This window comes from Babylonia areolata, chromosome 12, assembly GCF_041734735.1.
Source record: "Babylonia areolata isolate BAREFJ2019XMU chromosome 12, ASM4173473v1, whole genome shotgun sequence".
Classification (NCBI taxonomy): Eukaryota; Metazoa; Mollusca; class Gastropoda; order Neogastropoda; family Buccinidae; genus Babylonia; species Babylonia areolata.
Genome location: NC_134887.1, coordinates 4,569,348 through 4,586,847, shown reverse-complemented (window position 1 = coordinate 4,586,847; position 17,500 = coordinate 4,569,348). Strand labels below are relative to the sequence as shown.

Here is a 17,500-nt window from a genome sequence, read left to right as displayed (position 1 = left end):
TCTTATAGAGCACGGTCACAGGGATGTCATACACCAGGACGGGGCCTCGTCTGTGGGAGAGGACTATCTGATCCCCCCACTCCCCAACATCCTCACCCCCTCCCACACCCCACGGGCAGTTCGTGGCCTTTGTGTACACGGTGTCTCTTCTCTGTCACTCCTTTTCAATCCAGAGAGAGCACGCCTCCTGCCCTTTGGGTGTAGACATGGCTCTGGGGAAACAGCCTTCTTCCTCATCTTCTCCTCACATTATTATAAAAAGAATCGGAAACAGGAAGGGAGACACCCGAACTCTAAAGTTACCTCAGAGGGAGCCCCTGATTTCTCCAGGACTTTGGGGGTTGGAAAAAAAACCCGTTGTTCGCTCGTCACATGCCTCTCCATCAACACGGGTTTCTTTCCAGCATCACTCCTTCCCTCCTTCAGATGGATGCCCTCTTCCTTGCCATCCATCAGTGTTCTTTCTGAAAGTTATTCTTTCAACCTGTCTCAGTCATGGACAGTTTTCTTGAGTGCCTGATCACGTGATTTGGAATTCTCCAGAGGCCGCACCATGTACTTCTGCTCCTTTCAGCCACGCTCGGACCTTGACCCAGTTGTCATCGATTCTTTTCTTCATTTCTTGAATAGTCAGGGTCTGTGTTTCATCATCTCTGCCTTGTCCAAGCTGTCCATGAACTCTGTCCTGGCTTGGAGAGACTCCGTCCTCTCTGTGTCACAGTCACAGGCCCCCCACACTTCCATGCAGTCCTTCCCTCCTGTGGTTGTTCCCACACCGGCCCACTCCCTCCTGTGGTTGTTCCCTCACCGGCCCACTCCCTCCTGTGGTTGTTCCCTCACCGGCCCACTCCCTCCTGTGGTTGTTCCCTCACCGGCCCACTCCCTCCTGTGGTTGTTCCCACACCGACCCACACCATGCTGCAGTAAACAGGCAGGCGTGTGTCCACTGACTTGGCAGAAGAGCAAGTTTTGGACCCCCTTTTAAACCAAAGGGTCCATGCCAAGGTCACAAAAAGACAAGGCCAAGGTCTTTTCAGACTCCTGAATCCGGTTAACCCATTGACATAATAATAATAATAATAATACATAGTTTTTCTATGGCGCGATATCCAGCACCAATGCTGCTCAAAACGCCTTACATCATCCAGTTGACTATAAAAATGTCATAAAAAACACATCAACCGCTATCTGACAATGGAAAACGGGACGTGGCCCAGACCCGTGTCCCTCACCACTGTTGCTCCTCTGGCTGTCAACCTCTCCAGCCACCTTTCAGCCTGGATAGATGTGCTGCTGGATAGTCAGGGTGATCAGGTCAGGGGCAAGCTCTCGGCCAAGGCAGCTCCTCTCATGCTCTGTCTTGCTCTCGTCTGTCCACCCAGGATCTGTGCTGCCCACTGGGTGAGGAAGGTATCGTTCTTCTGTCTGAGCAGACCATACAGCGGGTTGGTCTCCCCCTTCTCCTGGGTTTTACAGGAGACACTTTCTGGTACCCAACATTCAGGTGGCTCAAGGCTTGGATCACTCAGCTCTCAGTCGTGTTCTCAAACCCAAGCCTTCCAGAGTGGAGACAACAGCGTCGTTCAGAGGTACCATTCATCGAGGGGTCTGGGCTGTGTCAACCGTCATCAGGAATGCATTGGTTAACTCTTCATTCCTTTGAGAAACTGGGTATAAACTGGGTTCACTCGGCAAGGGATAGTTTTTCAGTTCCAAATGTCCCCTTGCAGATTGGCTCCTGTCTTTTTCATCTTCACAAGGCAGGAACTCTGCCTCCCCATCATAGTATAGCAGTTTGCCTCGAAGACTTGCTGAGTCTCACTCAACTGTGTCAAGACCACAATCAGTTGGTCTTTCAGTAAAGTTTGGTTGTGGGTTTATTTGTACACCAGCAGCCTTGGTGACATCTCTTTCTCACCAGTAACTAAAGGTAAGCCATCTGTCATGGTAATGCCTTTCTGCGCTGGATAGATGTATGTGTGATTTAAACGAAATCGTTTTTTGTAAGGTTACGTTCAGTCCAGAAAAACTTCCCATGACTCGCATATAGCCCTCCTTCCCCTTTTCCCTCCATTGGCTGTGCGCAGTTGGGATTAAATGACGTCATTTGACGCAACTAACGTCTCTGCATGGAGGGAGCTGCGTTATTTCCATCTGCTTTCGTTTTTGTTTCTTTTCTTTTTGTAGGTTTTTATCCACATTTAGATCTTTTATCACATGCATACCTTATTTTGGATTATGGTAAGAATGTTACATAAAAGTACTGTTGTGGCAAATTTCCTGTTCATTTTGTTTCTCTATGTAACCCATGTTTCCTCGTGCCGACAGGAAGCTGCACAAAAGCCTCCCCCAGCAAGCCTTGTTCAACCTGTCGCTGGCCATGCTGATCTCATGGGTCCTCTTCCTGGCCGGGGTGAAGCGTGTGGGGAGTCACGTGACCTGCCTGCTGGTGGCCATCTTGCTGCACTACTTCATCCTGGTCACCTTCCTCTGGATGCTGGTCCAGGGGGCGCTGCATTACGTCATGCTGTTCAAGGGCAGGAGACAACCTTCCACACCACGCTTCATGCTGAAGGCTGGACTGGTAGCTTGGGGTGAGACAAGGGACAGCGAGTTGCCGAATGGCAACTTATGTACACACACACACACACACACACACACACACACACACACATATATATAGATAGATAGATAGATAGAGAGAGAGAGAGAGAGAGAAGTAGGTGTGAAGGTATGAGGGTACAGGTACATACATTAAAATCTGTCGTCTGAATTACTGATCTTGCAGGGCACTGGGTTCATAAACAATAAGACAGTCTAATTCTTACATGTTATAAAGTTGCTCAAGTCATTAGGTAATATTGCTTTATTTCAGTACTGATGTGTGTGTGTGTGTGTGTGTGTGTGTGTGTGTGTGTGTGTGTGTGTGTGTGTGTGTGTGTGTGTGTGTGTGTGTGTGCAGGTCTGCCAGCCCTGCCAGTTATCATTGTGTCTGCAATCGACGTGGAGCTGTACCATGGAGGAGACAGATAGTAAGTTCATTGTCTCCTGCAACTTTCTGGGGGAGGTAATCAGTTTTCATAAATCCCTGATTATTCATGAATCATTGTTATTCATAATCTGTATTATCTGCACCCGTTTATTGAGATGAGTGGTGCTTGTTAAGTGGTACTGACACATTATCAATGGAGAACAAGAAAACAGATGAACAAACTAACGACGAGAAACGGTCATACAGAGGGATGTAGAGGAATAACTTAACTCTCTCCATACAAACGGCGAAACAGACGACGTTAACAGCGTTTCATCCCAATTACCATCATCAAAATATTACAAGCGGAACGCTCATATAGCTCACAGTTCTGACGACGGAAGCTAAAGGTTGGGTCATTGAGACACCCACTGGACATCCGAGGGGTCTGTGTAGAGGAGAAGAGAAGACTGGCCGTACTGAGTGAGTTAAGGCCATTGTATCAGGACAAAGTGCCTGAGAAAAGGACAGAATGAAATGGATTCAGTCCCAGTGACTGAATGACCGGGTAATAAGGAAGGCTTTGAGTTTATGAAATAATCTAATTTGCAGCATTTTCATAAAAAATTAAAAAAAATTAGCGTTTTATACTGCATCATGTGAAACAGATGACAATCATCAGTTTGCTCTGTTGACCAAAGTCCGCGGCAAACACAGTACTGAGACTCCTCTTTCTGGCTCGTCATCTGTTCGGGCAATCAGCGCAATTCCATGCCTGAAAGAGCTGCATTCTCCTTCTTTGGCAAATGGTTGTCTGGACAAGTGTGCTATTTTTGGCCCTCAACCTTGTCTCAGTTTTAAGCTTTACCTGCTTATTGCAAGTTTGCTTATCCTCAGCTTTCTTTTACATCATTTGCGTCAGCTTCTCGTTTACCTCCAATCGGTTTTCCCTGCTCAACCCCTCTGGATTATCTGTGTTCATTCTCTATTGTCCATAATGTCTGTTTCCAGATGAAAAAGCAGATGATCAGGCTAACTCAGATGATACAGAAGGTGGCCAGGCTGACTGAGATGATACAGAAAATGATCAGGCTGACTCAGATGATACAGACGATGGTCAGGATGACTCAGACACTGAAGAAAGTGCATAAGTTGCCATTCCTCTCTCTTCCCAGGAGACAGGTCTCTATCTTGTTCCACTGGGGACTAGGCTAAACCCAACTCCGTCCTGGCTTAGTTACAACTTACCATGCCGAATTGAGTAAACTCTGTGGAGATATAGATAGCTCCTCCATTTCTGCTGGCCTTCCTTAGGAAGCAAGGCTGGGACCACTAGACCCCCTAATGCCCAAGAGATGGCTCTGGAGTGGCTGAATAAACCTGTCTGCAAAGTGAGGGATACAACTTCAAATTCCAATCCTGGTAAAAAGTCTTTCTTGGCATCCACAGCTTTTACAATGGGAAAATATCTGAAGGATTCCTCAGAAGGTGAGGTTAGGTCTGTGTACACCCCAGTCCACACAACTTATAGGGAGGCAGAACGTTCAGTGCAGGACTGCATGCTAGTCTTTCAACACGCCCTTTCCCAACTCAGCGGATTTCACTTTCCGAGTTTTGGTTGAGTGAGATAAAGTGGCCCACTGCTGTTTTGGAGGTCCCCACAACCTATACTTTCTTTGACGCCTTCCTACACAGGGCCAACTAGCTGTGGGAAGAACGTCTGGAACATCAGGGAGTGGAGTCTCCTTCCGCTGAGCTTCAGGGCCTCTTTGGCGATGTCTTCAGGATCTTTCTGGTTATCAAGTGGCTTCAGGTCTGACACTGGTGGCGGATGCAGATACTGATGTTCATTCTTCGGATTCGAAGATGACCATGGCTTCAAATATCACATGGAAGATCTATGGCTGTGGGTCCGGAGGTGACTCATGAGGCCAATCCGGCCCCTGGAGCCTTGCCCACATATGTTGTCTCGTTCATCATTGATCAGATGTATTCCCCCGTCTCCTCGACGAAGGCGGCAGTACGTCGCAGGTCCTCCAGTCCTCCGTAGAGCTTCCGGGCCACTGGGATTGGGTTGGGCCAGGTTTTCTCTCGGAGCGCTTGGTGGAGCGGGCAGGACTGCAGCAGATGTTCTGTTGTCTGGCTGCCTGTTCTGCAGGGGCACTGCTCTGTGTCGCTGATACAGAGTTTCGTGTATTGGTGGTGTTTCAGGTGGTTGTGGCCTGTCCTGAGCCTGAAAATGGCTACCTGGCGGGGTTGGGGATGTAAATACTTTTCTTAAACTGTTCAAACAACGCAAGATAGATGGCTTTAAACTGGACTCGACATATATAGGTAATTCAAATCTATATTACAACCTGAAAAATACTTATCTCATCTTACTATCAGTAAATTTAGATCGGCTTTCAGTAAGTTCCGTTTTGGAATAAATGAACAAAAAGTAAATCAGCGTTATCGTGATGTTTTGAGAAACTGCCCATGTGGTGGTAGAATAGAGGACGAATTGCATGTATTAACAGCCTGTCCATTACATAATGATCTCAGAAAGAAATATTTGCTCAAGCATACGCAAAATGTTAGAAATCTATCATTACCATTACTGCTGCAAAATGAAAGTTGAACGTGACCAGAGATGTTGCAATGTTTGTTTTTTATGCATTAAGACTGAGAGAAGAGCACTGTCAGCCCTAAACAGAAATATCAGCATTGTGCTTTTCGTTTAGTTTACTTGTTCTCAGTGAGCTCACTGTGTATCGAGTGGATTGTTTCGTTCTTCCTATTTTATTTTTGTTCAGATGTGTGTGCAACACGTGCACCAAAATGTATACAGGCCGGTACCTTACATTCAGATTATTGCGTTCTTGCGTTCTTCCACCACAACCGGCGTTTCCTTTTTGCTGTTGTTGTTCAACAGGATCATGCATGAGCCATGAAGGTTTTGCCTCTTGTTGAAGACATGACACAGTGAGTAGTAGAGTATTATGCGACAGTCATGGTACAATCAACATCAGTACATTAGTGACCAGAGGGAAAGTCTTCTTTTTGTGTTGTGCTTCATTCAGTTGCTGGATGTCGCTGACGCCTTTTTACTACGCCTTCCTGGTGCCTGTCGCCATCATCGTCACCACCAACATCGTCATCTACGTGTTGGTCGTGATCAGCATCTGTCGTCGGCCCAAGATCAGCAGTGTTGGCTCCAATTACACTGCCATCGGTGTCCGTGCTTCCATCAGCTGTTTTGTGGTGCTGGGTATGTCACTCATACACACAACACACACACACACTCTCTCTCTCTCTCTCTTTCTCTCTCTGTCTGTCTGTCTGCCTGTCTCTCTCTCATGCACATACACTCGCTTTCACTCTCTCTCTCTCTCATGCACATTCTCTCTCTCTCTCTCTCTCTCATACACACAGTATATACAAACACACACACACACACACACACACACACACACACACACACACACACACACACACACACACACACACACAAGAAACAGCTGCAACTTCCGTTTCAAATTTGTAAAAAGAATCTGATGTTGACATGAAAGAGTTAGCTGCAAAGCCACATCAAACTCCTGTTCCTTTTTGGGAATTGTTGAAAGCAGATTTTTATATCAGTTATTCTGAAACAAAAAAGGAAGAAAACATCAATATCACAAGTACTCCCAGAATTCATACAGCAGAAAAATCAGAAACATGTCCATATATTTACAGATGGATCTGTTCCTGATGACAAAAATGCTGGTGCAGCTTTCTATATTCCTGCCTTTAAAGTTGAAAAATCTAACTTTATTGGAAAGCATCTTTCCATATTCACGGCTGAGCTAATTGCTATTATACAAGCTCTGAACTACTTAGTGAGCCATCAAATAGTTTTCTTGAAAACAGCATGCTTTGTTGATTCCAAATCAGTACTTTATGCCCTAGAATTATTTAGCCTTGAAACAAGACCTGACTTAGTTATTGAGGCAGATCATTTGGTACATTGTTTGAGGATTAAAGGAACTGAGGTCAGGTTTTGTTGGGTGCCTTCTCATGTGGGCATTCATGGCAATGAAACTGCTGATAAAGCTGCTAAAAGAGGAGCACAAGATTCAGAAAAATCGACAAAAATACATGTCCGTCATACACTTTGTGAGAAAAATCAGCACGGGGTCATTTCATAATCGATGGAAGGAAAAGTAGGTTTTTTTAAGGGACATTATTCTCCGAGAATATTATTGACGAATCCGTCAGCTTCCTATACAAGATTAACAACCTCTACTTTCTTCCGTATAAAACTTGATGTGCTGAAGACAAAGTTTGGTACATACATCTGTGGTAAGCAGTTCAGTTTGCATCATTGTTTGTTTTACTGTCAGCAGTTACGTACATACTTGCCCAAGTATTTCAAAGAGAATAACTATTCTGCAGATGATTTTTGGAAAGTTATTTCTGACGATGTTCTTATAGTCGAACTTTCACATTAGTTCATAGCCCTATGTCTACATTCCTTTAATGTACTTTAGAACTGTGTTAATGGTTTCTTATCATTGTTATCATTATCGAATTGTTACTGTTAAATGTAATTGCATATTAGTTATGCATTTTTTGGTAGTTTTCTACCGTTTCTGTTTTCCTCTTCCCTCTCCCTTCCCACGCCACATTGTGTACGATCTGTTATTTCCCGAAACAATACTGCTTGGGGGAGTGTGCATTGTGAAAGGTCCAGTCCAGTCAATAAACGTTTTGAATTTGCAATAAGTGCTTTTAAAATCTTTCTTGGTGCAACTTACTCTAAAATATGTCCTCTGCATTTCGTGAAAAGTCCGGAACGATCACCATGGTATAAATGTGTTTTGGGGTTTAAAAGAAATTAATTTGAGCGATTTTATCGAATCAAAGTTGTTATTCAAACAGTCCACCATACCCCTAACCACGGACATAAGTAAATTCGTGTCCTCGGAAAGATGCATGTCATCTGACTTTGTTGACATCCCGAGGCGAAATGGAAGTCGGCCCAGCAGATAATGTTCAACACGACGAAAATAATGGTAAGGAAGCTGTTTCATATTTGAGTATTTTTTCAAATGACTAGTACTTGTTTGTGATATAAGGTGTGTGTTTTTTTAATGTGATCTGCTATAGATCTACTGGTATTAAAATAATGAAAGTGGAACATCACGCTTGTCAACTTAACGCGCAAGAGTCACTGTGTAGCACAAGGGCAGTTGTTATTATGTTGTTATTTCTCTGTGTGCCTGCCTTGGATTGATGATCAACTGGGGAGAATACATATATAATGTAAATCTAAAGACTACACTCCAAACGAAAAACATACACCAACTGAATTTAATGCCAGTCAGTGATTCGAAATGATGTTTTGGGGTTTGCATAAAGAAAGTGTGTACTGAAAGGGGGAGAATGACACGTGGGCTGTTGAAATCACTGGTAGACTTGCTTTTGTATCGTACTGCTGTGCTTATGATGTTGTGCATCACAATGTAGGCAGTTCCAATTCCGTTCAGGACTGGACTTCCACAGGCGTTCTCAGAGCACACAGAGAATACAAAAATGGGACTACCCTTGCTGCAGCATTCCTTGGTGTGGTACAGTACCTGAAGTACAGTGACTACGACCAATTAACTGTTCTTAAACTTTTGGAAGTAATGCAGGATATCTTGGGTGGACCTGATGCTGAATTGCAAGCCACAGTACCTGAAAAAAGAGAGAAAAAAGCAACAACAACAACAACAAAACCCTGCAAGATCATTTTGGGGAGGACATTGTCTTCACAGAGCTAGGAAACGGCAGGAGGCCTGAGGTTGTCTCTCTGAGACGAAATGCTTCAAAGATATACTGCATGCTTTTTTGTGTCAACAAGACATGCCAATAAGCAAGATCAGAAGACAGAAATAATAAAGAAAGCTTCATAACTTATCTTCAATGATATAAAGACTATGTCAAACGAGAGACACAATTATCCAGACTTTGGAGATGGTGGCTGCCTTGACAACCAAATCAACTTCATACCAGACTCCTTGAGGATGTTCTTAAAATCCGTCATCATGGTAAAAGACAGTGATCCGAAGATCGCCTCAGTAGGACAGGCCATTGTCTAGACAGCACGGCCACGTACTGTCATGGTGCTATTGCAAGTAAGACTAAGAGTTCAGGTGCATTCTATGTTCTATGTCATGAGCTGACGAGTTGGCCAACATTGCTTTTCGGTACTTGTGGATTTCCCAGAGAAGCCAGTAAGCATACCCTTGTAGACTTTCTTTGGTCAGAAAAGAGCGCATCTGCCTCTCTGCCGAGTGAAAATGTCAAGTACATTCTGGATGGCGGTTCTCTGCTCCAACGCTTGCCATGGCCAAGAGGATCATCATACAGAGAACTGGTGATGTATGTTGGCTGTGTGTCGAGACAGTATACAGATGCCAAAATAACCTGGCAGTGGGCCAGGAACAAAGGACACAACACATCTGTGCCAAAGCAAAGGCGTGGTTGGTACGAATGTTGCCTTCACTGCAGACATGCTCCAATGTGAGAAAAAGAAAAAGGAACTCTTCCAGGCGAATGCAGAGAGCAAGCAACAGTATATGCAACTCCTCAAGGGTGCCGTTGAAGCCCAAGATATTCCAGCCTGTCAAGCAGTGGGAGATGCTGACTGCCTGATTGTTCAGGAAACACTTCTGTCTGCTGAAGTCTCCACAACTGGTGATCGGCGGAGACACGGACCTTCTTGTCTTATTATTGCATCATGTTAAACCGACCACGCACAATGTGTTTTTCACATCAGAATGCAGAAAAAAGGGTGACACTTTGAATAAACTGCAGCTTGTCAAGTACCAACAAAAACTTTCGTCCAACACCACACAGGTCCAAGCAAGATCTCTGCCTCCCACCTCATCAGCTGCTCGGTACCACACCTACAGAGTGTACTATCAAGTACAGGAATGGGCCAGTCTAGGGAAAGAAGCAGAACTTTCTCCACAGGGTTGGGGCTGGGATCTTCAACAGGGCCAACTTCTTCCTGTTGCTTCTGACATACCGCCAGCACCAGAAGATCTGCTGAACTTTATCCGCTGCAACTGCAAAACTGACTGCTCTTCAGCAAGGTGTGGCTGCAGGAAACATGGTTTGACATGCACAGCAGCTTGCGGTGAATGTCGTGGAATCAGCTGTGTCAACTCCGTTCTTGAGCTGGATGAGTCTGACTGAAATGTGACGTCAGTGAGTACACAGAGGAGAACGTCGTGGAATCAGCTGTGTCAACACCGTTCTTGAGCTGGATGAGTCTGACTGAAATGTGACGTCAGCGGGTGCGCAGTGTTTTTGTCATCACTGTTTTGTTTTGAGATGCGTAAATCAGACTGGGATATGTTTTTTAAGTTGTTCATGAAAGGAGCTTTAATTTGACATGCAATAAAACACGTGATTATGTAAGTACAATGGTGTTCATATGTCCCCTCTAAGGTGATCGGTTTTCAAAACACCTAGGAAATGTTGACATCAAAAATAGGGTATAAAACAAAAGTGGTGCCCCCGGACTTTTTTATAATTGTTTCCCAACATAATATAGTATGTATTCCAGCAAAAATGTTTTTATAGCAGTTAGTTAATATTTTGGCCCTTTTTCACGTAAAATGACTGGAATAGTCGTCTTCACACTGAAATTAAAACACATCAGCCTTTCTATGTACTGAGTAATAATTTTAGAAAGTAATGTTTAAGATGAGAAAGATTAGTTTAAAAACAAATTAATGTCCACGCTTCAAATCATGATTGACATCCCCTTCAATCAGCTGCCCCAAAGAAATTTACTCATTAATGTAACTTCCAAACTAAACAAAAGAAGTTCCTATTTGAACAGAAAATAATAAAAGTGACTGCTGTCGATCAGTGTTTCAGTATACCAGTCCAAGTCTCACGTTTTATGAATAGAAATTAAAAAATGTAACAATAAATTTATTGTGCAAATAATTTGGCTTTTTTTTCTTTCTTTCTTTTTTCTTTTGTGCCCATCCTAAAGGTGCGTCGTCATTAAAACCAGTGTGAGTAGAAATAAGATAATTTTCCCCATTTTTGTGCCAAATTCGATGTTAGATAACAAAGTATATCCGGGTGGGGCGGGGGGGGGGGGGGTTAGAAATCAATGAAAATGTAACGGAAGAATTAATCTTCATTGCAATGAAATTGGACAGTGACCAAAAACGGACATTGACTTCATGGTCACTGCCACCCACCACATTTCAATTTTCTTCATCGCATCGTTTTGAAAAGAATTTGAGTACTATTGTATTTGGGTTTCTTTTTATCCCAACAAATTTCTCTGTGTGAAATTCGGGATGCTGTCCCCTGGGAGACCTCGTCGCTACACTACAGCGCCACCCATTTTTTGTATTTTTTTCCTGTGTTCAGTTTTATTTGTTTTCCCTATCGAATTGGACTTTTCTACAGAATTTTGCTAAGAACAACTCTTTTCTTGCCGTGGGTTCTTTTACGTGCGCTAAGTGCATGCTGTACACGGGACCTCGGTTTATCGTCTCATCCGAATGACTAGCGTCCAGACCACCACTCAAGGTCTAGTGGAGGGGGAGAAAATATCGGCGGCTGAGCCGTGATTCGAACCAGCGCGCTCAGATTCTCTCGCTTCCTAGGCGGACGCGTTACCTCTAGACCATCACTCCACTTTGTTTCCTGTACAGAAAACACCCTCAAGCAGGTTTGCTACTTGTTTGAATGATAAGTTTGGTTTTTATAAAGCAGACGGTTTTCTAACTCTTTTGGTTGCTGTCGCCATGTTGCTGCCGCCATTACAATAGTTTGTGATGGAATACAGAGAGCACCACGCCTTCCGCTCAGACTGACTGGTCTGACGCTGGTCTTTCTGCATGCATCAGGTCATGTGCTTGTCACTGATAGTCGTGACCTGCCAAGTCTCTGACTTCCTTTCACTGCATCGCATCCCTGCTATGTATCTTTGAGGACTATATAGCTATAATTACGTCCCTGTGTGTGATGCTCTCTCTCTCTGTCTCTCTCTGTCTCTGTCTCTCTACACTTAGATCTAAGAAGCAGACTCCACATTCACACTGAACCATCCAAACGTTCCCCACCTCCCTGTTCCAGGTCTCAGCTGGGTCTTCGCTTTCTTCGCCGTGGAGGACGCCCGCCTGGTCTTCCAGTACCTCTTTACCTGCACCACCGCCATCCAGGGCTTAGTCATCTTCATCATGTACCCGGCCCGGGATCCTGACGTGCGGGCCTTCTGCCTGCAAACCTTCGGCAGACGGGGCGGCTCCTCAGCCCAGCAGCAACAGGTGATTCCGATTCATAGGCGAGTCCAGACTTCTGGACCAGAGATGTCCCCATCTTCTGAGCCAGAGAGGGCGTCAGGCTCTGAGTGTGTGGTGAAAACGGCTTCCACTGGGGAGACCGGCTTTGCCCCTTCCAAGTGAACGGCGCTTCAGTGACCACTCGACTAACTGTTACTTGTTTATACTTTTTATTTGTTCATAGCATACTTTTGTTTACCTTTTTTTTCCCATTTTGATAACGCATAGAAATGTTACGTAAATATATACATGAGAAAGCAAGTAGGGACAGAATAGATGAAACACATTAAAAAAAAAAAACAACAAAAAAGAAAGAAGAAACAAAAAAACACCACATGATCACATACAATCATAGTATTCTGAGGAAAACTACTAGGAATAAATCATTTAAAACAATCATCAATTAGAGGAAAGTATCCATTCCACTCAAACATACATTATTTGAAACCAAAATTATTATATTTTCACATTTTGTTTTTAGCAAATCTTCTAGGCTGAACCAAAATCGTCTTGATTCAACACCTCTTTACAATCTGTAACTTCAAAATAAAAGTCACACTTATTACTGTTTACCAATCCCGTTTCTTTGAAAACTACATTTGTCTGAACGATTGTGTGTAATATACAAAGTTGTATCCATCTTAGTTTTATCTTTTGTTTTTCTTATTCTATTTCATTGAATCATTAATCTAACACATGTTTGTTCCCAGTTTTTCAGACCAGTTATGACAAGAATTAGGGAGTGGATCTTCAGATGTCAAAACGTCATAGTATCTCCGTGAACCCTGAGATATAGAATATTTTATTTTTAATGCCCATGATATATCATGTACACTCTGACTTGTTGGTACATTTAGGTATACCTGTTGAATATATTTCTTAATTGCCCTCAAGCAACCGTTGTAAAAAAAAAAAATTAAAAAGTACATATTTGATATTTTCGACTGAATTCGTTTTAACCATTTAAAATGGCAACTTTTCAGTTGCTTAGTATTTCTTCATTTGTGTTTTAAAGTTCTGAATTTTTTTCACCATGCTTCTGTATGTGCCCTTTTATCAAGTATGTTTGTACCTCCTTTCTGTACGCTTTTTAGTGCTGTCTTTCTGCTCATTTTATCTCTTCTGTCATTCCAGACAAACAGAAATCACATTTTCTGACAATCCTTTATGAAATCTTCTAGAGAATATGGTTGTAAAATCCATGTAAATAAGTTTGGAGAAACTAGTTATTTCAATACGGCAACGCGTTCTTTAGGTTTGATTTTTTTTTTTTTTTTTTCTTATCCATATTTTGAACAGAGCCGAAAATTCAGACAGTTTGTGTACATAATGAATTTTAACACGGTCTTTAACATAATTCGTAAAGCATATTCCTAGTATCCCTTTTCTCTGGCTTCAGTTTAATATTCAAATGCCCCATGAATTTTGTTTTTGCATTCTTTGTACTTCCCAGCTATACAGCTTCTGCCATACAGCATATAAAAAAATTTGAAACCTTGGCAACATTGTTCTACTCGAGAATTTTTTTTTTTCTAAAGATATAACATCTCTAGTATCCATCAACTGTGGCGCGTGACGAATTCTCACTGCCCAGCTGTGGCGTGGCGCGTGACGAAGTTATCACTGCGCGTGACGAATTCTCACTGCCCAGCTGTGGCGTAGCGCGTGACGAAGTTATCACTGCGCGTGACGAAGTTATCACTGCCCAGCTGTGGCGTGGCGCGTGACGAAGTTATCACTGCCCAGCTGTGGCGTGGCGCGTGACGAAGTTATCACTGCGCGTGACGAAGTTATCACTGCCCAGCTGTGGCGTGGCGCGTGACGAAGTTATCACTGCGCGTGACGAAGTTATCACTGCCCAGCTGTGGCGTGGCGCGTGACGAAGTTATCACTGCGCGTGACGAATTCTCACTGCCCAGCTGTGGCGTGGCGCGTGACGAAGTTATCACTGCGCGTGACGAAATTCTCACTGCCCAGCTGTGGCGTAGCGCGTGACGAAGTTATCACTGCGCGTGACGAAATTCTCACTGCCCAGCTGTGGCGTGGCGCGTGACGAAGTTATCACTACCCAGCTGTGGCGTGGCGCGTGACGAAGTTATCACTGCGCGTGACGAAATTCTCACTGCCCAGCTGTGGCGTGGCGCGTGACGAAGTTATCACTGCGCGTGACGAAGTTATCACTGCCCAGCTGTGGCGTGGCGCGTGACGAAGTTATCACTGCGCGTGACGAAGTTCTCACTGCCCAGCTGTGGCGTGGCGCGTGACGAAGTTCTCACTGCCCAGCGTGACGAAGTTCTCACTGCTCAGCTGTGGTGTGGCGCGTGACGAAGTTCTCACTGTCCAGCTCTGGCGTGGCACGTGACGAAGTTCTCACTGCCCAGCTCTGGCGTGACGCAGGAGTTGCATAGAGTGTTGGCGTAGGAGCCGGCTCGTTACATCATGGCGTTGGAGCCGTCTAACGTTAGGACCACGGCGTAGAAACCGTTCATCGTCTCCGCGGTTTGTCTCGGGGGATGAAGCCACACTTCCGCTGGTACAATAATCTAGTTATTCACTCACGACTGTAACAAATCAAGCCAGCCGTTCAGCAAGTGGAGGCAGTCAAAGCCATGACGTAATTCAGGAATGACGTAAAATTCCTACCTCCTAAGTTCAAAACACAGTTATCTTTCTCTTGCTATCCAAACCAGATAGCAGACTATCCTTATAAAACATAACACCACAGCAGCTCAAAAATAAATTCAGTCTTTTTCCACAATTAGTTGCTTCACAATATTATTAAATATTTCACCAACCTGCCCAAGCAGCAAAACACAGCAAATAAAAGAAGCTCCTCTTCAAGCCATTCCTGGCAGAGATGTTAATGGCCTGGCAGTCAGGTAGGAACTGAACTGAAAACTGAGTGAATACCATTTCATAAACATCACAGGATCCGGTTCAATTTCCTGTTGTAATTACGACCAATGAAAAAACAGGAAGCCCCGCACATACAAAACAGAAAGCACCCTGCACGCAAACACACGCAAAAGAGCCACAAACAAAATGTGACAGAATGATATAATCGCATTCGTCACATACCCCTCCCCCCCCCCCCCCCCCCCAAACGTGACAGAGGTATTTTACTTCGAACCCGGGTTTCTTTGTGTGTTGGTTACATTGCCAAATAAATAGTTGGATCATGAATGAATAAATAGATTAATGAATAAGTAAATAAATAAATAAATACATCGCTGGACTTTTTTGCGAGCGTGGGTCTACGTCTGAAGGAGACTGATTTCGCTGCATCACGTGTAAATGCCACTTATGAACTTAGTTCGCTGCTCCCAGCATTTGTCATCATTATCTGATGTCATTTAATGTGATCATGTAAATAATGCGTCAGTCAGGGCTTTGTTAATTGTTCATGCTGTTTTACAAGAAGCCTTTTCCTTTCCTTCTCATTTAAAAAAAAAAAAATCTTATGAAAAATAATGTCACTGTATAATCAGTTATTTTCCGTGATCATGATTGAGTTCACAATGTAATTAAAGAATTTGACACTATTTGCATTGATGTTTTCATTGTGTAATTTATTTGTGTGTGTGTGTGTGTGTGTGTGTGTGTGTGTGTGTGTGTGTGTGTGTGTACACACTGCATGATGGCAATTCCCTCTTCCATGGAAGTTTTCATGGTGTACATTATGTTTTTTGTACACATTGCATGATGGTAATTCCCTCTTCCATGGAAGTTTTCATGGTGAAAATAATGTTTTTTGTACACACTGCATGATGGTAATTCCTCTTCTATGGACGTTTTCATTGTGAAAATAATGTTTTTTGTACACATTACATGATGGTAATTCCCTCTTCATGGACGTTTTCATTGTGAAAATAATGGGTTTTTTTGTACACATTACATGATGGTAATTCCTCTTCATGGACGTTTTCATTGTGTACATTATGTTTTTTGTACACACTGCATGATGATAATTCCCTCTTCATGGACGTTTTCATTGTGTAAATGTTTTTTGTACACACTGCATGATGGTAATTCCTCTTCCATTGACGTTTACATTGTGAAAATAATGGGTTTTTTTGTACACACTGCATGATGGTAATTCCTCTTCTATGGACGTTTTCATTGTGAAAATAATGTTTTTTGTACACATTACATGATGGTAATTCCCTCTTCATGGACGTTTTCATTGTGAAAATAATGGGTTTTTTTGTACACACTGCATGATGGTAATTCCCTCTTCCATGGAAGTTTTCATTGTGTAAATAATGTTTTTTGTACACATTGCATGGTGGTAATTCTCTCTTCCATGGACGTTTTCATTGTGTAAATAATGTTTTTTTTGCACACACTACATGATGGTAATTCTCTCTTCCATGGACGTTTTCATTGTGTAAATAATGTTTTTTTTGTACACACTGCATGATGGTAATTCTCTCTTCCATGGACGTTTTCATTGTGTAAATAATGTTTTTTATACACACTGCATGATGGTAATTCCTCTTCCATTATTTTAATATGTCATTTTGTATTGAAAATGTGTACAGCATGTATAATATTCTGTGAAATAATCCAAGGGAAGCAGTTTCATTTCTGATGTGATACTGGTTTGTCTAGTTTCCACAGCTTAAAAAACTGCAATAACTGGTAAACCATTATGGAAACGCAGTCAGTTACCTGTGTTTTGTAATGCTAATTTAGTGGATAAACAGATATATTCCACCTTTAAAAAAAAGATCTACTGGAGAGCTAAGGCTCAGATTTCAGTTTTATGATGTGTCTGACGAAAACTAATGAAGTAATTCCAGGTGTTCTGTCTCTGAAGACGGGGGACTGAATCAGGATGTATCGCTTCAGCATTATCTGGAGCACCAATGTGTAGTGAATGGGGAGATAGCACAGAATGAAGTTCTCCTAGTCGGAGACATTGAATACGATTCAGGCCATCAGAGGTACAGGAACGGATAACATATTGCAGGCTGTGGGTGTGTCCTGACACTTGCTGTTTCCTTTTCCCTAAAATAAAAGAAGAAGAAAAGAGAAGAAAATGTTCGTTCGTTTTTTCATTTATAGTCTGTTCATTAAAGATGATGATATAAGGCAGAAAACAAATGATCTTCTTCTTCTTGTTATTTATTATTATTATTATTATTATTATTTCTATCATCATGATTGATATTATTACTTAGAAATCATCATTTTTGAAAATCAA

The 17,500-nt window shown here is 42.9% G+C and overlaps 1 protein-coding gene across 1 annotated transcript in view; it reads left to right on the top strand.

The window, feature by feature from the left end:
- The window catches only part of LOC143288246 (putative adhesion G protein-coupled receptor E4P), a 29,904-nt gene extending 17,338 nt beyond the window's left edge, over positions 1–12,566 (top strand). Inside the window, exons 6-9 of the mRNA XM_076596594.1 lie at positions 2,329–2,594; positions 2,963–3,032; positions 6,034–6,221; positions 12,089–12,566. Of these exons, the coding sequence (XP_076452709.1) occupies positions 2,329–2,594; positions 2,963–3,032; positions 6,034–6,221; positions 12,089–12,417 (853 nt within the window). The 3' untranslated portion in view covers positions 12,418–12,566. The remainder of the gene's footprint in view (positions 1–2,328; positions 2,595–2,962; positions 3,033–6,033; positions 6,222–12,088) is intronic.
- Positions 12,567–17,500: the final 4,934 nt, after the last annotated feature.